Raw genomic sequence first — 18,862 nt, forward strand, 5'->3', positions numbered from 1 at the left:
AAATTGTGTCATTGGCCGTAAATGTTCTCAGTTGCTTTCCTTGCAGTGATAGGCTCACTTTTTTTTTTTAAATCTTTGAAGAAATATCTGTCAGATAATCAAGCCTGTATAGTTGTCAGTTTTTCTTCCATGTACAAATAATATTACATGAAAAAAGCATTTATTTCTGTTTATAATCAAATGGTCACAGAAATGCCATTCCTGAAGAAAACGTTCATACTTTGGTGTAGCAGAATTATTTGATGGCTTTATTTACCATTTTGTCACACAGATATTTAAACGCAGGGCTTACTCTGTGTGTACCTTTTGTTTGTTTCTGGATGTTGGCTTCTTTAGCAGCTCTTCTTCTGTATGAATCAGAAGGCAAACCTAGGGAATTGATGCTCTCTCCTTCTTTAGTACCTGGGCTCTAGTGTGCCTGCCGTTTTCTCTCTGCATTTTAGTGTTGTCTTGTGTGTGGCTTATGTGTCTTGTCAAGGGTTTTAGCTGTACTTAGTGTAAGATATAGGGAGAAGTGAATTTCCTCCATTTACTCTGGAAGTGGAAGGCATCTGCATTCAGGTTTAAAGGTCTTGTGTGTTTCTCTGCACACACAGTTCTGGGCGGGCACGCTTTTCCTCTTTTCCACCTGAGAAGATGTTCTTGCTTTGTATCCGGCCTTCATTGTTTCTGATGAGAAGTCAGGAGTCAGTAGCATCGTTTTTCCTGAGTATGTAGGGTTTTGATGGTCTCTGGGCGCTTGAAAGATGTTCTCTTTATCTTTGGTTTTGAGCCATCTGACAATGATGTGCCCAGGTGTGATTTTCTTTGTATTCTTCCTGCTTGGGGCTTGTCAAGCTTCTTAAAACTGTAAATTGATTTTTTTTTTTCCAGCAAATTTGTGAAAGTTTGACCTTTATTTCTTATTCCTTTTATGGGTCCCCTTTTCTCCTCTTCTTCTGCAACTCCAATTACATGCATTTGATATTGTCATAGGTTATTGAGACTCTGTTCTTCACTGATTTTATTTTTGTTCTTCAGAATGGATGAACCATTTATTTCCAAGGTTGCTGGTCATATCCGATCTTTTTTATTTTTTGCTTTTTAGGGCCAAACCCATGGCATACGAAAGTTTCCAGGCTTGGGTGCCGAATTAGAGTTGCTGCTGCTAGCCTTACACCACAGCAACACGGGTTCTGAGCCATGTTTGAGACCCACACCACAGCTCATGGCAACACTGGATCCTTCACCCACTGCGTGAGGTCAGGGATTGAACCCTCATCCTCATGAATACTAGTCGGATTCATTTCTGCTGCGCCACAATGGGAACTCCCCATACCCAATCTCTTGTTAATAAGCACATCCACTGACATTTTTAGTTAAGTTGCTATAATTCCTTGGTGTAGAGTATCTGTTGGGTTTTGTTTTGAGCCATGCCTGTGGCGTGTGGAAGTGGCCGAGGGTCGAACCCCTGTCACAGCTGTAACTGGAGCCCCAGCAGTGAGAATGCCAGATGCTTTACCTTCTGAGCCACGAGGTAACTTCTCCATTGGATTTTACTTTGTAATTTTCGTGGCTCTTCCATTGCGCTGCTTCTGGTTATGAACAGCTTTCCCTATTTGGTGCCACTTTAAAGTCTCTGTTAACCTTGTCATTTTCTATTGAATATTTTTTCCTTGTTGTGGGTCCCCCTTTGCCTGTTTTTTTTTTTTTCCCCCCTTTCTTTTCCCATGTCTAGGGATTGTTAGTGTATATTGAACATTTTAGATGATAGGTTATAGATACTGGAGTCTATTATTTTGTCAGTATCAGGTGTTTTGCCTTTTTTTGGTTCCTGGGAGACTTGGTACCCTGGACTTGGACGCTTCCCTGCAGTCGGTGACCTTGGGCATCTCCACGCCGTTCCTAGCAGGCACCTCAGCTGGTGTCTTCCCTGAGCAGAGTTCCTCTGTGAGTGTTTGTTTCAGGGGTATGACGAGGATTTGAGAGTTCATTCTGTGTGGGGGCTCCCTTCGCCATGCCTTCTGCCCTTCCAGGTTGCCCTAGGTTGCATCCTTTCCATCATTGTTGAGCTTGACCGGTCTTCTCCGGTGGTAAGACTGATGCTCCTTGTTTGAGGTCTAGTACCAGTCTCCCCCTTCCAGGCATACTGGGGAATGGCCTTAGCGGAATCCTTTTAAACACAGACCTTAGCCAGTGATGATCTTTTAAGGGTGAAATGTCTTTCTCTTCCAGCCTTGGTTATTCATTCACAAGTGACTTCAAGAAGTTAAGTTTTATATTTTACTGAGGTTTTACACATTTTATTTCCAAGAGAGTTATTCTTATACTAGCCAGTCTGCTATTATCTAATAAGTACATCCGTTTCTTAAATGTGTGAGTCATTCTTCTTTTAAGATGTATTTTAATACAATATAATTCATCCTAAGGGTACAATTGAACATATTTTAAGAATAATGTACAGTCATGTATACAACTTTCATCCTAGTCAAGATAAAGACTGTTTTTGTCACCCAAAAAAGTTCTCTCCTGACTCTTTCAGGTCAGTCCCTTCCTACCACTTTAGCTGCTAGTGGTCACAGATCTGTTCCTCTCCGTGTAGACTAATACGGAAATGGATTGGTACAGAAATCTCTTCTGTCTGCCTTTCGTACTTGGGTAATGGTTTTGAAATTCACTCATTCACCGGCTGAGAGGGCTTTGGCTGTTACCTATAAAGCTGCTTGAACATTAACTGCTCTTCTACCTTGTTGCCAGCACTGGATATCGTGTTTCTAAATTTCAGCCATTCTGGCTGGTGTTCAGTGTTCTTTCATGGTGGGCTTGATTTTGCATTTCTGGATGAGTCATAAAATTTAGCACATCTTCATGAAGTGTCTGTTCAAATCTTGTACCCTATACTCCTCCTTTTCCCACTTGATTTGTTTGTCTTCTCCTTGCTTTCAGGTTGGAAGAGTTCTTTGTAGTCACCATAGAAGTCATTGATTAGAAGTATATTTTGCAAATATGTTTGCTAATCTGCAACTTATTTTTTAATTTTTTTTGTAGTGTTTTTTGAAAAAGCAGAATGTTTAGTTTTTTGTTTTTTTTTTGTTTTTTGTTTTGTCTTTTTGCTATTTCTTGGGCCGCTTCCGCGGCATATGGAGGTTCCCAGGCTAGGGGTGAAATCGGAGCCATAGCCGCCGGCCTACGCCAGAGCCACAGCAACGCGGGATCCGAGCCGCACCTGCAACCTACACCACAGCTCACAGCAACGCCGGATCGTCAACCCATTGAGCAAGGGCAGGGACCGAACCCGCAACCTCATGGTTCCTAGTCAGATTCGTTAACCACTGCGCCACGACGGGAACTCCAGAATGTTTAGTTTTGATGAAGTTTTGTTATTTGTCAGTTTGTAAATTTTTTCTTTCTTGGATTATGCTCATTATGCCTTACATTAAAAATCTTTGCATATTCAAAGGCTACCTTTAAACATTTATCCATTTTATAATTAAATTGCATGTTTATAATGAGAGTATGAGGTAAGATTCAGGATTCTTGGGGGTTTTTTTGTTTTTGTTTTTGTTTTTTTGCTTTTTAGGGCTGCATCCGTGGCATATGGAGGTTCCCAGGCTAGGGGTCCAGTCGGAGCTATAGCCGCTGGCCTACGCCACAGCCACAGCAGCACTGGATCCTCAACCCACTGAGCGAGGCCCAGAATGGAACCCTCAACCCCATGGTTCCTAGTCGGATTCGTTAACCACTGAGCCATGACGGGAACTCTTGCCATCATCTTTTGAGTCTAATAGGATAGAAGATATGTAGGTTATTTGCTGTGATTAGGTAAATGCTATTTTGATACATATTCAGCTGCTACAAGCGTCTTCGCTTACAGTATTAATATTTTCACTGATTATACTTCTGTGAGAATCATTTTTGCCAGTAGCTCTTGTCAGTGGAGTGTAGTGGAAGCCTGCTGTTGTCCCTTCTGTTTGCGAGACTAGTGGGAAACACACTTTGGTCTTCAAAGTCCAATACCAGCGTTTTGTTCATCCAGAATCTGGTTCACCTGCATTGACTCCAAGTACCGAGTGTTTACTGCCTTTTCGTGTATAACTTCTATCTGGATTACCTCTTTCTATCCGTGTACTGCTTGTGGGAATAGAAGTTCTTGTCCTGTTCCTGGACTCTTTTAAGAAGGTGGGCGTTCTTCTTTTAGTTTTATGTGTAAGCTGAGTCTGCCAGTTGACATCAAGAGGTTGGACCATAGGTCATACAAATACATCTGTTCTTATGTTCAAGGACACGATTTAAATGTGTCCAAGCCACTTGATTTTTAACTGTGTTTACATTTTCTTGTCCTCATATGAAACCTTTAAATTCTTTCCTTCTTTGTGACGTTTTTAACTCTTTCTGTAATGTGCGGTTACTGTACTAATGGTAGTATCATGGTAGACAAACTTAAGTTTAAATTAAAATGTTTCAATTTTTAAGGCCCTCATTTTACAAACAGTCTTATCGTTGTAACGTGATCCATAATGTGTACGGCTTCATTTTGTGCTGTTAGGAATAACCAAGTGATAGACGGCTCATGAGGTAGTTATCCGTATCCTTTTTCTCTTTCTTTTCATTTCTTTCTCTCTTTCTGCTAGGGACAGATGTCTTGGTGTTAGCTTTGCAGTGCATTCATCCACATAATTCTCCCAGCTAATGACTTAACGCTCTAAGTTACTTGAAAAGAATAGGATTTTTTTTTTTTTGTCTTTTTGCTATTTCTTGGGCCACTACTGCAGCATATGGAGATTCCCAGGCTAGGGGTCCAACCGGAGCTGTAGCCACCAGCCTACGCCAGAGCCACAGTAACGCGGGATCTGAGCCACGTCTGCAACCTACACCACAGCTCACGGCAACACCGGATCCTTAACCCACTGAGCAAGGTCAGGGACCAAACCCGCAACCTCATGGCTCCTAGTCGGATTCGTCAACCACTGCGCCACGACGGGAACTCCAGAATAGGAATTTTTAATCCACCTTTACAAACACATAAATTATATACAACTTCGTATGAGAAATAAAAAGGAACATATTTTTCTTTAAAAGTTTAGTCTTTACCTAAAATTCTGTTCATTAAAAAAAAAAAAAAACTACTTACTGAAGTATAATACATGGACAGCAAAATGCACTTATTGTAGGTGTACATTTCTAATAATGCTCCTAAGGTCAGTATTCTTTTTTTTTTTTTTTTTTGGTCTTTTTGCTATTTCTTGGGCCCCTCCCGCGGCATATGGAGGTTCCCAGGCTAGGGGTCGAATCAGAGCCATAGCCGCCGGCCTACGCCAGAGACACAGCAATGAGGGATCCGAGCCGCGTCTGCGACCTACACCACAGCTCACGGCAACGCCGGATCGTTAACCCACTGAGCAAGGGCAGGGACCGAACCCACAACCTCATGGTTCCTAGTCGGACTTGTTAACCACTGCGCCACGACGGGAACTCCAGGTCAGTGTTCTTAAACTGAAATCAGCTCAGGTAACAAATACTGAGAGCACTCCCAGAAATTCCATTCTTGCCTCCTTTGGGTCACTACTTGCAGCTCCCCAAAGGCAAGCACTGTTACTGTTACTAACACCATGGGTGAGTCTTGCCTGTTTTTTGCACTTCATATAATTGGACTCATACAATAAGTATTGCTTTCTATCTGTATTTTTTCACAAACCATTATACTTGCAAGATTCATTCAAATTGTGAACTTGTCCATTTATTTGCATTGTTGTATGGTATTCTGGTGTGAAAATGCCATGATTTGCCCTCATTTTTATTGTTGAGCATTTGGGAGCTTTTCTATCTAGGACTGTTAGGAATTGTGTTTCATGAATATTTCGGTATATTTCTTTTGGTAAGCACTGGTGATTAACATTTCATGGAATCCTAATCTAAAAGTGGCTGCCTTCTTCTCATATAAGCTGAGTGAGTGTGACCATGTGTACCTTTTCTTTTAATCAGTTCTGTTTTAGGCATGTCTTTCTGAATCAAACACATTGTTTCATTAGACTTAAACACCTGAATCTCATTATTATCTTTGTAAACACAGAATTAGCGTGGTTTTCTTCCATAGATGGCTGATCTCATGCAGGATGTGTTGATTCTTACTGGCTTAGTTTTTATATTTAGCTTTATTTTTATTCTTTGGTCTTGAGTTTTATATTTTTTAAGCTTTATTTTTTTTCTTCTGAACTAAATTTGCCATATCTCAAAGATTTTGACATATTTCTTATTTAATCACTTCAAAAATAGCATGATTTTTTATTTGATTTAAAGAAACCTGCCATTATTAGATTGAAGGGAATTTTTAGTTTTTCTAAGGGACAGATTTGGGGAGTTTATCCTCATATTGTGAATTTATAAATATTAATGTGCCGGGTTAAGAACATACCTGCTGTTTTTGAATATGGCCTAGAAAATATTTGATCTTTTGAATTTATAGACTTTCTTATGGCTATATGTATTGTGAATTAAAAATAATTCTATTGATATTTGACATTGTTAATACATTCTTTATTTCTTGTTGACTTAATTTCTTGATTTTTGCTATGTTAAAGTCCAATCTATTTATGTACTCTATTTAGCTTTACTTTTTTTTAAGCACATGTAAGTTTTTATTGTAGTTTTTAAAGATTTTATTTTTTTAATTACAAAGTCTACTTTTATAAGTCAAGGAAATTCATGAGATATGTGAGCTTTAATGACTGTTGGAAATTTCGCTGTAACGTTAGACTCATTTTAATGTGAGCTTTATTTTTGCCCTATTCACTGCTTTGTAGTTTGGACCCTATTTTTATGATTAGTATTGCTATACCTGCTTTTTTTTTTTGCTGGTGTTTGTTCTTTCCCCCCAGCTAATTATTTTTGAATATCCTGTGTTACTGCATCTTATGCACACACATACAGACACACACACGCATGCATGCACATACACGTGTTATGTGTTCCTATACATAAATAAAAGGTTTTTGTGCATTTTATTAAAGTGTGTGTGCACACATGCGTGTATAGGGTATATTTTGCACATTTTGCAAGTTGCTGTTTTTAAATAGGGAATTTATCCTCTTTGCATTTATTATCCGTGGACTTCAATGTTAACAGGTATTAAAATTTTAGTTTCAAATAATTTTTTGTAGCCCTTGGAAGATACTACTCTGTTGTGTTTTTGCATTTAATATTGCTAATGAAAAGTAATGCCTGATTCTCCTTTCAGGTAAATGACCTGTTTTCTTTTTTAGGGGCTGCTGGAATTTTTCCTTTCTCCTTGTAATCTTAAAATTTTGCTAATGTTTCTAGGTGAGGCATTTTAAACAGAAGCTGGTGTTTTCTGTTCTAGGACATAAGGTACCTAAGAGTGAGCGCTTTTGCAGTAATATAGAGATCAGCGGGACCAAAAAAAGACTCCTGTCTTTCAGCTTCCTCATGTTACATGGAAATTATGCTTAATAAATGTGGCCTCTTATTATATCGTTTTAATAAATTTTCCTTTAGAGTAATTTATTATAATCCTTCTCTTTTCTCTCCTTTTGGTACTCTTTATGAGCAGATGTTGGACCTTTCTGATCAGTTTCCCGTGTCATTTTGCTTGCTTTCTTACTTTCTGTCTTCTTTTTTACTGCCTTCTTGGAGAATCTTAGCTTACTAGTAAGAAGAAACAGTTATTAGTAAAGTTTAAAAACAGTTTGCTGTGTGGAAAAATAATAATATTTAATATTTCTTAGAGCACTTAGCCCATTGCTGTAATTGATGAAGAATAAATACATGATAATTAATTGAATGAGCTTTGGGATATCCTCAAACTTGTTCTTACTGTTTCATAACTCATCTTTAACTTCAATCTCTTAAATTTGGTTGATTTTAATTTGTATTGTAGTTTTTTTTAAGAGAGCCTTCCTTGTTTCAGTCTAGTGAAATTAAAGTTTTGGAAGTTCATCAGACTTTCTTATCGGTGGCAATATGAACATTCATTGAGAGTTTCTCCTTGATATGTTCTTTGACTAGTGTCAAAAAGTATTTATAACACTTAAAAAAAATCTTCTTCTCCTGTCTTTTTTTTTTTTAAATGATCAAAAAGATAGAAAAATATTATTTGCGAGTTACATTTTTTGATATTTTCTTCCCTCAGCATATGGAAGTTCCGAGACCAGGGGTTGAATCAGAGCTGCAGCTGCCAGCCTGCACCACAGCAACAGCAACACCAAATCCAATCTGCATCTTTGACCTACGCCACTGCTTATGGCAACACCTGATCCTCAACCCACTGAGTGAGGCCAGGAATTGAACCTGCATCCTCACTGATAGTTGTTGGGCTTGTTACCACTAAGCTGCAATGGGAACTCCCTATTTAAGAGTTTCAAATATTAATTCAAATAGATTGTTTATTTGATAAACCATGTTAAGAGCTATTTATTTTACCTTCCTCTCTTAAAATGTTAATTAGCTTTGTAATTGTTACTTAGTTTATAATTTGTTTGATATCTGACATGCGGTATATGAGGGCCCTGATGTTAGGTTTCCTGTGGAAATTTATTCTTTGACATTTTCTACAATTTTACAAATGCTTTTCATTTGGTTCAAAAAGATCTATTCCAGCTTATATAGATAGTAAGTATATGTTTTCTTTCAATGCCAAATGTCTTTCATTAGCTATGTAATTATAACAGATGGGTTTGAAGCATTCACTTAAATGCAGTTAATGTTTTATCTCCCTTGCTTTATTCCCTGATATCTTTATATGATATTGTAAATTAGTATGTTGGATGCATTCCAGGACTTCTCATAGTGGTTTAGCTAATGTCACGTAATATTTTCCATTGCAAATGTGATTAAGAGAACATGTTGATGATTCTAAAATGATATAGACATTGGGAAAAGGATCAATTTAAATTATTTTGTTTCCTTATTATACACTTTTAAGTAAAAGTCATTATATTTTATTTGCCAAAATTATTTTTAGGGCAAAAGGCTTCTGTACAATTTGCCATATGCTACAAAAATAACAGAAATTCTAGGTTTTAAAACAGTTTAGCAGAAATTCTTTTTGATGTTAATGAGTTAATAAAAACTTTTTAGCGATTGTTTGGACACATAAATCTGCTTTCCTCTTTGAACTTTAGCTTGGCCTGGAAATTCCAGTATCCTCAGACTACCTCCATATTATACATGTCTTTAATCTAGGTTCTGTTAATTTAGTAAACGTATTTAGATACTATGGGAGGTTATGACATAAAAATATATTCAGTTTGGAAAAAGCTGATTATTATACTTTGTCAGTGAAGACAAAAAAGGTTTTATTTTCTTGAGACTTTATTTTTCTGTACCTCTGGCATGTGGAAATTCCTGGGCCAGAGATCGTACCTGCAGCACAGCTGCAGCCCGGGCCACAGCAGTGACGCCAGATCCTTGAGCCACAAGGGAACTTCTCTTCTGTCTTTTTAATGCAATAATTCCTTAGAGTACAGAAAGACAGCTGAAATGTGTATTAGTCTCTGAACTTGGGGACGTTATATAAAACAAAAATGTCTCAAATATAACTAGTGTTTATGAATTACATAGAAGGTACAGTGGTGAGGTTGACTGCAGCCAAAATGTGTAGAAGCCACACTAAGAGACACTTAGCTTTCTTACATTGGTTCAGTGCAGTGGACTGATGGCAATGAGGAAGAGTTTGCTGGTAGGTGATACCTTATGTAGATTTCTATGTAAAACTTTGAAATTAATTATAATTTTAAAACTACTGTATAACTGACTCGCAGAATATGGGATCAGTGTGTTAGCATGTGCAGCTCTTCACAGTAATGTTAGCACCTCCCTCTGCTACACGAGGCTCAGTTTTACCCTGGTTGTCCCATTAGGCTTCAGTTGTTTGGGCTCTGCTGTTCATTACACACACCCACAAAGAGATGACCCAACCTGGAGTTCATTCAGTATGTCAGAATATGAGCACCTGTCTGTTAGGGACTTTCTGTGTCAGGCAGCATTCGTGGCGCTGCAGATGCAAGTATCATACAGCCTGGTGCTGCTCCTCAAGGATCTTGGACGCAAATGGAAAAAAAAAAAATAAGTAAGCCCCGTGCAGTAGCATAAACGCTACCCCAGAAGTATATGCAAGATAGGCAGCTAGGCATCTCCTGCACACGGAGAGATTTTATGCTGTATGATGCAGGACACTCAGCAAGGGCTCCTCAAAGCAAATGGTGCCTGAAGTGGGCTTGGGGGCCCGAGGAAGTTTATTGATCCTTCTTAAGCAAAGCCCAGTAAGTAAATTCAGAGCTGTGGAAAATTCATACTGACGGACTCCTCTCATGTCAGGTGCCCTTGACTTTCCTCTGTTGCTCATTTGAGACATTTCTTTCTTTCTTTCTTTTTTCTTCCCTTTTTTGCTTTTTAGGGCCAAACCCAGGGTATATGTAAGTTCCCAGGCTAGGGGTCAAATCGGAGCTACAGCTGCTGGTCTATACTACAGCCACAGCAACACGGGATTTGAGCCACGTCTGCAACCTACGCCACAGCTCACGGCAATACCGGATCCTTAACCCACTGAGCAGAACCTGTGTTTTCATGGATATTAGTTGGATTCATTACCGCTGAGCCACACTGGGAACTCCCGAGACATTTCTTTGATTCTGCTTGCAACTTGCAAGAGAAGAGAGCCAGATTGGAATGGGTGAGGGGAAAGCCAAATGACTGAATTGTTCTCCACATTACCAGCTTTTTAAAGAAACTTGAAACTGACCACCACAGTGAAGGGTGTGGATTTGTAGGTGTGCCTTTAACCATGTTGTTGCCACTCATTAACTTATTCTACGATTAACTAGTTTACTTCATATTGACTTTTAGGCAGGGTGAAAATAGTAAGAGGTTTTGGAAATAGTACATATTCATTTTTTTTTTCTGTTTATTGGTGGGATTTAATCACCTGTTAAAAGTAACCGTCAACTAGAAACCTACCCTTTAACTGTATTATTAATTTTTTTTTTGTCTGCTTAGGGTTGCACCTGCAGCATATGGAGGTTCCCAGGCTAGGGGTTGAATCGGAGCTGTTGCTGCCGGCCTGCACCACAGCCATAGCAACGCGGGATTGGAGCTGTGTCTGCGACCTACACCAGATCCTTAATCCACTGAGCGAGGCCAGGGATTGAACCCATGTCCTCATGGATGCCAGTTGGGTTAGTTAACCACTGAGCCACAGTGGGAACTCTGTATTACTAATTTTTTAAAATGGTAATTGTACATGTTTGACAAAGTAGAAATAAAAGGGAAATGCCGACTTAGCTTGGAGGATGAATATGTATAAATCAAGCACTGAACTCAGAGCCTCAGGTTTTATCATTTTAGCGAATCCATCATGCAGTGTTCTGCAGGTTCAAATTGCTAGTAATGTGCATACAGACTTTTTAATACCTTCCTAGCCCCCCATTTGGATGTTGCTTTCCCAGGATTTATAAGGAGATGTCTTTATCCTTTGCTCCCTTTCAGCGATGTGCATTTTGTAAGCACCTTGGAGCCACTATCAAATGCTGTGAAGAGAAATGTACCCAGATGTACCATTATCCTTGTGCTGCTGGCGCCGGCACCTTTCAGGATTTCAGTCACTTCTTCCTTCTTTGTCCAGAACACATTGACCAAGCTCCCGAGAGATGTAAGTTTCCTATAGATAATATTTTAAAAAGTTGTCAGTGTATTTACTTAAAATAAGAAATGTCGAAAGTTCCCTAAGTGTTATTCTGCTTGCAGGAAAAGGTATTACTATGGAATCTTGATAATCTGAGGAATTTTCACTACAGATCCTTGGGGGTGGGCTGAGAGGGGAAGAATTGGTTATCCACAGTATCATTGAAGTCAGATCCAAAAAGATATTTACTCAAAAACTCAAGAATGGTTTGCATGTTTTTTATTCTTATGAAAGAAAATTTAACCATTGTGGAAAGATAGATATGCTTATTATATGGTATTTTAATATGTAAGAAGTCATTTAAAAAATCAAACAGTGTCTTTTACACTAAAAAAAAGTACCCATTTGGAGAGTTAGATGATGGCTCACTCAGGTGTTATTTCAGAATGTATGTTAACAGGATCACCAGACAGTTTGAAACTCTTGGAAACAGTAGACCTGATAGTCCTAACTCTTAGTGCTGCTTCTCTGATTCATCTGTCTTGGTTGTCTATAATCCTCAGTGGTCCTTTTTTTCTTTCTTTCCAAACAGTATTTTATAAAGAGGTGAAAATGTTTAAATGTTTGAAAAATTTGTTGTACAGAAGATGAAAACTCTTCCAATCCTTATCATTAAATAGAAATCTTACTTTTTTCTTAGTACACCGATTTCCAGTGAGCATGCATGATGTGGGATCTTTTTTCCCTAGTAAACTGAATTTCCAATCTGACTGGGAAATCTCTGGGATGCTTGATTGTCTTTTTTATGCCATCTCTTAGTTACCTAATTGTTAGCTTTTACCTTTTTCTTAGCAATGTCGATAAAGGCTTTTTCCTGTCTTCCCCAGCTTTGGGAAACGTAAATACAGCCACATCAGGCTTCAGCTGAAGTGGTCTCAAGCACAGTTAGACTTCATGACCATCATTTTTTTTCTTTGCTCAGTGCCATGATTTCATCCTCAGTTAAAGTTATTTTGTGTCTACATGTGTCATCATTTTGCCTTTATTACTCTGCAGACTTAAATTATACCTAAGACAAACTGAAATGTCAGATTGTGTTTAGGCTAATGAGGGATTTAAAGTTTTAAAAATGTTCTGGATCACACACTGTTAACTCTGGGAGAAGGAAAGCATTCGCACGCAGCAGCCGTCATGGGTGTTGTTTGTTTCAAGAGCTCGTGGGGTCACTGACTTCAGTAAGTGCACAGACTACGGTGTCACGCGCCAGAGGTGACTATTTTCTGGTTGGTACAGTGCACTCTCCCAGTGAAGAAGACAATTGCGGGTGTGTTTAAGAATCCGGATTTTCTTCAGCCTTTTGTACCTAGTCACGATTTAGACCTCAGTAGACAACATGCAAACTTTAAATATGATTCTGTTTCTGCATGATAAATCTTATTACTTATTGGCAGTACTACTTTCTGTGGCAGACTGTGTTCTGATGTATGTATCTCACATGTTAGGGATCAGACCATTTTGTAAAGTAAGTGTGAGGACTGGGGGGAGATGACTGCTATCATTGATCATGCATATAATGAGAGGTTCCTGCTGGCAACATAGAGCTAAAAGATACACTAGATTTACTGGTACCTTGCCTTGTTCCAAAATAGACTTACGACACTCATAAAATATATGAACAGTAGGATAAAAATAAAAGTAAAAATTAAATAAAGCTAAAATTTGGCCATGGGAAAATAAGGATAGAATAAATGCAAAGGTAATGATGAGACTGATACCCAAAATAAATGCAACTAAGGCACAAGTCTGGCTCCAGAGCTTTCCAGCAGGCAGCATGAAGAAGGGAATATGAACAGTTACCTGCTTTGTAGTAACAAAGCAGTAATTCATTTGATGCTGAGACTGTGTATACACTATGTATGGCAGTGAAAAGTTGTCTTACAGTAGCTGTCTTGCAGGTTAAAAGAACGAGTCCCACAGGGCAGTATTTTATAACAGCCTTCATAAGTCAGTGGTGTAAAACCAAAGCCCAGTTGAGTAAACTCTGTTCCTTAGGGAACTTAAACAGTGCAGTCTAAATACACAGCTTCCTGACCATCTGTTTTAATCCAAGGTTGTAGAGAATATTGCAGATAGACTGTATGGTAATAATGTACAAGAGTATGCGATAGTCTTACAAAATTTTTCATTTATTTGCTTAGCTGTCCCTATTGTGTATCATAGCCCAAGGCTCTTAGCTTTTTAATGTTTTAAAAATAGAGATATCTTGGAGTTCCCATCGTGGCTCAGTGGAATTGAATCTGACCAGCATCCATTCAGACTCGGATGTGATTCCCTAGCCTTGCTCAGGGGGTTAAGGATCCAGCGCTGCTATGAGCTATGATGTAGGTCACAGATGTGGCTCGGATCGGATCGTGGCTGTGGTGTAGGCTGGCGGCTATAGCTCCGCTTCAAACCTTAGCCTGGGATCCTCCATATGCTGCTGGCGCGGCCCTAAAAAGACCAAAAAATAAAGGGGGGGGAGGGGTATCTTACATGGCAGTGTTATTAATAGGGTTCAGTGACAGTGAAAATCATGTATAGCATTTTACCTCATATGTATATGAATTACTTTATTGCAAGATAGTTATTTTAGCTCTTCTCTGAGGCTCAGGTTATGTGTATGCATTGAGTATAGTACTTGACGCTTCTGGCTAAGTGTAGAGCAGTACACTATGGTAGTTAACTGTGTTAGGAGTAGGATTGACAGCTTTTTATGAAAGTTGAAAAATCGAATAGAAACACAGACCTCACTATGTAATAAAAGTCCCAGCAAGAGAGCATCAGAAAATAATTTTGGTGTGCTCTGTCACAGACAAGTGCTGGTCATGGCTCCAGCCTTCTTTTTATGATATTGCAAGTATACGCCAACCTTGCCTGGAACTTGTCCACTAAATATCTACCTGAGACAGAGCCCCATGTGTTTCCTGAGTGGTACTTTGCCTCAGGGAGAGCTAGATGGCAGAGAGCCAGCCATGCAGGATCAGAGGGAAAAGAGCATTGCAGGCATAGACGGCCCTTGAGGAGTGAGCTCGGCATGATTGCGGAAGGGACAACTGGTCGTTGTGCCCGGACTTAGTGTCTGCTAGACGGATAGTAGAGACCACGCCAGGGTGAACAAAGACCGCATCACAGGGAGCCCCTGTGAGTCTAGCACAGGGTTTGGGTTTTACTGCCTGCAGGGAGAAGGCTTCGCCAGGCTTGGGAATTCACCTTGGGAATGCTGCATCCTTAATCCTCTCCCTCCCCCAGTGTATTGACTGATTGCTCAGCTTTAACTTCTACTTCTTTTAAAGTGTTTCTCCTACCTCGTTTTCTTACTTGACACCAAGTCCTACTCTTCTGTTAACCTTAAAGTCTGTCAGCCCCTCGACCTTCCTTTCTTACCTGCCTGTCTCTGCTGTGGGCCAGCCTCTCTGGACAACACCCACGATTTACTTTTTCCTTCTAGGGATTCCGTCTGATAGGCACATCACCTAGTACCGTGTCCTTCCTGCCAGCAATGAACACATAAATAATAAGCGATGCAATGTCGATGGAAGTTAACACAGCTATGCCGATTCAGTCCTTTTAAAATTGACTCTGCTCTTCTCCAGTGCTTCTATTCGTATGTGCTTTCTAGGCTTTCTCAAGCAGCAGTCTCACCTTCCAACTTGACTGTGTTTGAGGGTCTGTGATCTAATTTAATCTAATTTAATGAAGCTCCATGTTTTTGTCTTTCCCTCCATTTCTTCTCTTGTCACAGCTGTCCCTTAGGAAGTGACCTGTCCAGAGCGTATTCTTCTGTTTCCCCTGCTCTTTTCCTGTTCCCTCCATCATTTAGCTTCTTCGTTCTCTTCCTGAGCTGGCACTTTCCCCTTCTGCTTTTGTACTTACTCCTCGATATTCTGACCTTCTTTGCCCTTTCAGTGGGCATTGATACTGATTAGTGGTAAAGTGCATCTTTGGGGTCAAATTGACCTGGATTTACTCCTGTCCTCTCTTAAATTATCTTCAGCTGTAGTCTTTCACTCATTCTCTCTTGCGTTCCCAACTGCGTAAAGAAAATTTTCACTTAATTGTTTGATTATTGCTTCAAAGTTAATGCCTCTGTGGCTTGCAGACATAGGTATCTATGTATATGTACGTATACTTGGCTCTTGTGTGACACTTAGGCAGTCCATTAATGCCATCTTCTTATTCATGACCCCAAGAGGCTGTTTCAGTGTTTTGACAAGTATCTTCTCCCCAGTTGAGAAAATGGTTGGAATCAACTTTCTCTATTATTTTTACATAATGCATGATAAATGTTTCTGGACTGAATATATCACATGGATTTTTTTTTTTTGGCCTAGCTTATTAGATGATGCATAGAAATTAAACAACATGACAGTATTGTCATTAAGTAATTGGTAGAAACTGTCATAGAATAGAAGGTAATCTCTGCCGTAGTGATACACACGGTTATCTTGTTGCAGAATGAGTTTTGCTGTGCAATAGGAATATGATGTGAGCAACGTAATTTTAATTTTTCTAGTAATCATGTTAAAAAAATTGACACTAATTAAAAATATATTTAATCCCATGTGTCCAAAATGTCAATATTTCAACGTGTAATGAATAACAGTTTTGAGATCCTGACATCAGTAGTTTCTCCTATTAAATCTTTGGAATCCAGAGTGCGTTCCGTACGTACAGCACATCTCACGTCAGACTAATCAGGTTTCAGTTGCGCAGTGGCTACATGTAACCAGTCGCTACCACAGCACAATGAAGTGGCAGGGTAGCAAACTTGAGAACCGTTCACAGAAGCATTTAGATAGTCTTCCTGGAAAATTACTATAGAAAGATGAACTGAATATCTGATAGAGTCCAGTATTTGCCCCAATTTCTGTAAGTGTTGAGGGTAGGTAAAAATGAGAGATTAGTTTTTGGCAATGTACCTACTTGAATGAGTAAATATGGGACTCTGTTTTAGTATTAAGAAAGGTAATTCACTCTATTTTGTCATTTCTATAAAAGTGAATATATATCCCTTCCTTTTGAAAATTAATGATTTATTTTAAACACCTATCATTTAAAGAGCTATTTAAAAGTGATTTTAGAAGCAGCTCCTTAGCCTCAAATACCACTTGATTTGTGCTAGCAATTGAGGATACAAATTTGAAAAAGACAAGGTTACCACCCTTCAAGGATTCACAGTATTGAGTTATAATTAATTGATTATATAACAGTTTCTTCCAAGCACATGGGGAAAGGAGTAGTCAGCAACTAGATGGGCATTTAGTGTGTTAACATTAGATAGTCAGGGTTTGTATTTGAGCAGGATTTTTTTTTTTTTTTTTTGTCATATTGTCTTTGTAGGGCCACACCCACAGCATATGGAGGCTCCCAGGCTAGGGGTCCAATCATAGCTATAGCCACCGGCCTACGCCAGAGCCATAGCAATGAGAGATCTGAGCTGCATCTGCAACCTACACCACAGCTCATGGCAACGTCGTATCCTTAACCCACTGAGCAAGGCCAGGGGTCGAACCCCCGTCCTCATGGATGCTAGTCGGGTTTGTTAACTGCGGAGCCACGACGGAAACTCCATGAGCAGGAATTTTGAAGATCTCTTTGGAATGGGCTGGGGGCACAACAACAAAGGAACAAAATTTCAAATGGGGGGCACAGAATATATACAAGCATTGAACAGTGTGTTGTGTTCTGTGCACAGGAAACTACTTTATATGACCAGGAAATAGTGAGTGTTCTGAGATTCAGTTGGAAAAGGAGATAGGCATCACCCACTATTTTTTATTTTTTATTTTTTTGGCCTCAAACTAGAAAATTTTGATTTTTTAAGGGTAGCAGAAGGAGATATTTGATAAAGTTTTAGTTTAGGCAGGGCATAACAGATTCACAATTTTAGAAAATTGCCCTGCGTGTGACGATGATTTAGGGAGGCGATCAGAGACCTAACTAAGCAAGATTCCCATTCAGAAGCTAACTGCAGTTACCAGAACAGAGCATGCTGGGCTGAACTGAACGCATTGATGGCACAAGAATGTACAGAAAGTTTACTCCAGAAGAAGTGAGATCCATTTGGATGTGTTGGGTCAGGGAAAGTTAAGGGTCAATAGTGACAGTAAAGTTTCTTTATCCCCCAGGTTGAGAAAGATGGGAGAAGTTGCGGTTTAAAAAAAGTTTGACGTTTGAGGTATTGACTTGGAGTGCTTTTAGAACATCTGGCTATTGAGGTCCAGGAAGACTTTTGAAAGTAACATTTGAAGGTTTAGAACGAAGTTCAGGGCTGGTGATAGAGAGCTGGATTATGGTGGTATTTTTATGATGTAGCAGATGATGGGTTCACAAAGGAGAACCATGGGGATTCGAAGAGAAGGAAGAGGATGACTCCAGCGTTTAGGGCTTATGGAGGTACAGTAGCCGGCACAGAGGGATGAGAGGGAGACATGGGAACCCCACGGAGAAATCAGGAAAAAGCTGCTGCATGGCGGGGAATTTTCCCTGGGCCTGGACAAAATGTAAACGCGCAGGGCACAGTAAGGTAAGGTCTGAAAGTAATTCTGGGGTTTCATGGGTCCTGGGTGGCCTCATTTAAGTAGCTTTGGATGGATGGTGGGGGCATGGGGAGCCACCAGGGACCCAGCTTACTGCCAAATACATCCTGCAGCCTGTTTGTGTACTGCTCTCAAACTGCAGATGTTTTTTTTTTTGTTACCATTTTAAAAGGCCTCTAGAATAAAAACGAAAAGTCTATATTCCAGAGACTTTTATGGCCCACAAAACCCATTTGCCAACTCCTGGTATATATACAAAGAATAGATTCCTACTCTGTTTCAAGACAGATGGGGAAAGAAGAGACAGAAAGGGCTTGTGGGATTGACCAAACCTTCAGAAAGTGAAAGAGGGGAAAAATTCATACATACAATTTAAAATAGTCCTAGGATAATCAGCCAACCAGACCATTTGAGCACATAAGTATCAGTTATATATATCATTAAATTGGTATGATTTTCCTTACTGTATTGTAATCTGCATGAGCTTAACTGTGTACTTGGCAAAGCAGTTTATTCTTACATTTATTTTTTGTTTTCAATGGTAAAGAACTGTTTAAATAAGTGCCATTTCTTTTAATCCACATTGAGGGATAGATGTCCATAATTATACAGATTTTAATGCTTTTTTACAACTGGCAATTAATATAGATGAATATAGAATTAGTATATT

General features: G+C 39.3%; 1 protein-coding gene across 6 annotated transcripts in view; it reads left to right on the forward strand.

The window, feature by feature from the left end:
* Positions 1–18,862, forward strand: part of KMT2C (lysine methyltransferase 2C) — a 286,669-nt gene that overhangs the window by 139,422 nt on the left and 128,385 nt on the right. For all 6 annotated transcript variants that reach the window (XM_047762929.1, XM_047762935.1, XM_047762930.1 and 3 more), the window contains exon 7: positions 11,479–11,641. In XM_047762929.1, coding sequence (XP_047618885.1) covers positions 11,479–11,641 — 163 coding nt within the window. The remainder of the gene's footprint in view (positions 1–11,478; positions 11,642–18,862) is intronic.

This window comes from Phacochoerus africanus, chromosome 16 (genome assembly GCF_016906955.1).
Source record: "Phacochoerus africanus isolate WHEZ1 chromosome 16, ROS_Pafr_v1, whole genome shotgun sequence".
NCBI lineage: Eukaryota > Metazoa > Chordata > Mammalia > Artiodactyla > Suidae > Phacochoerus > Phacochoerus africanus.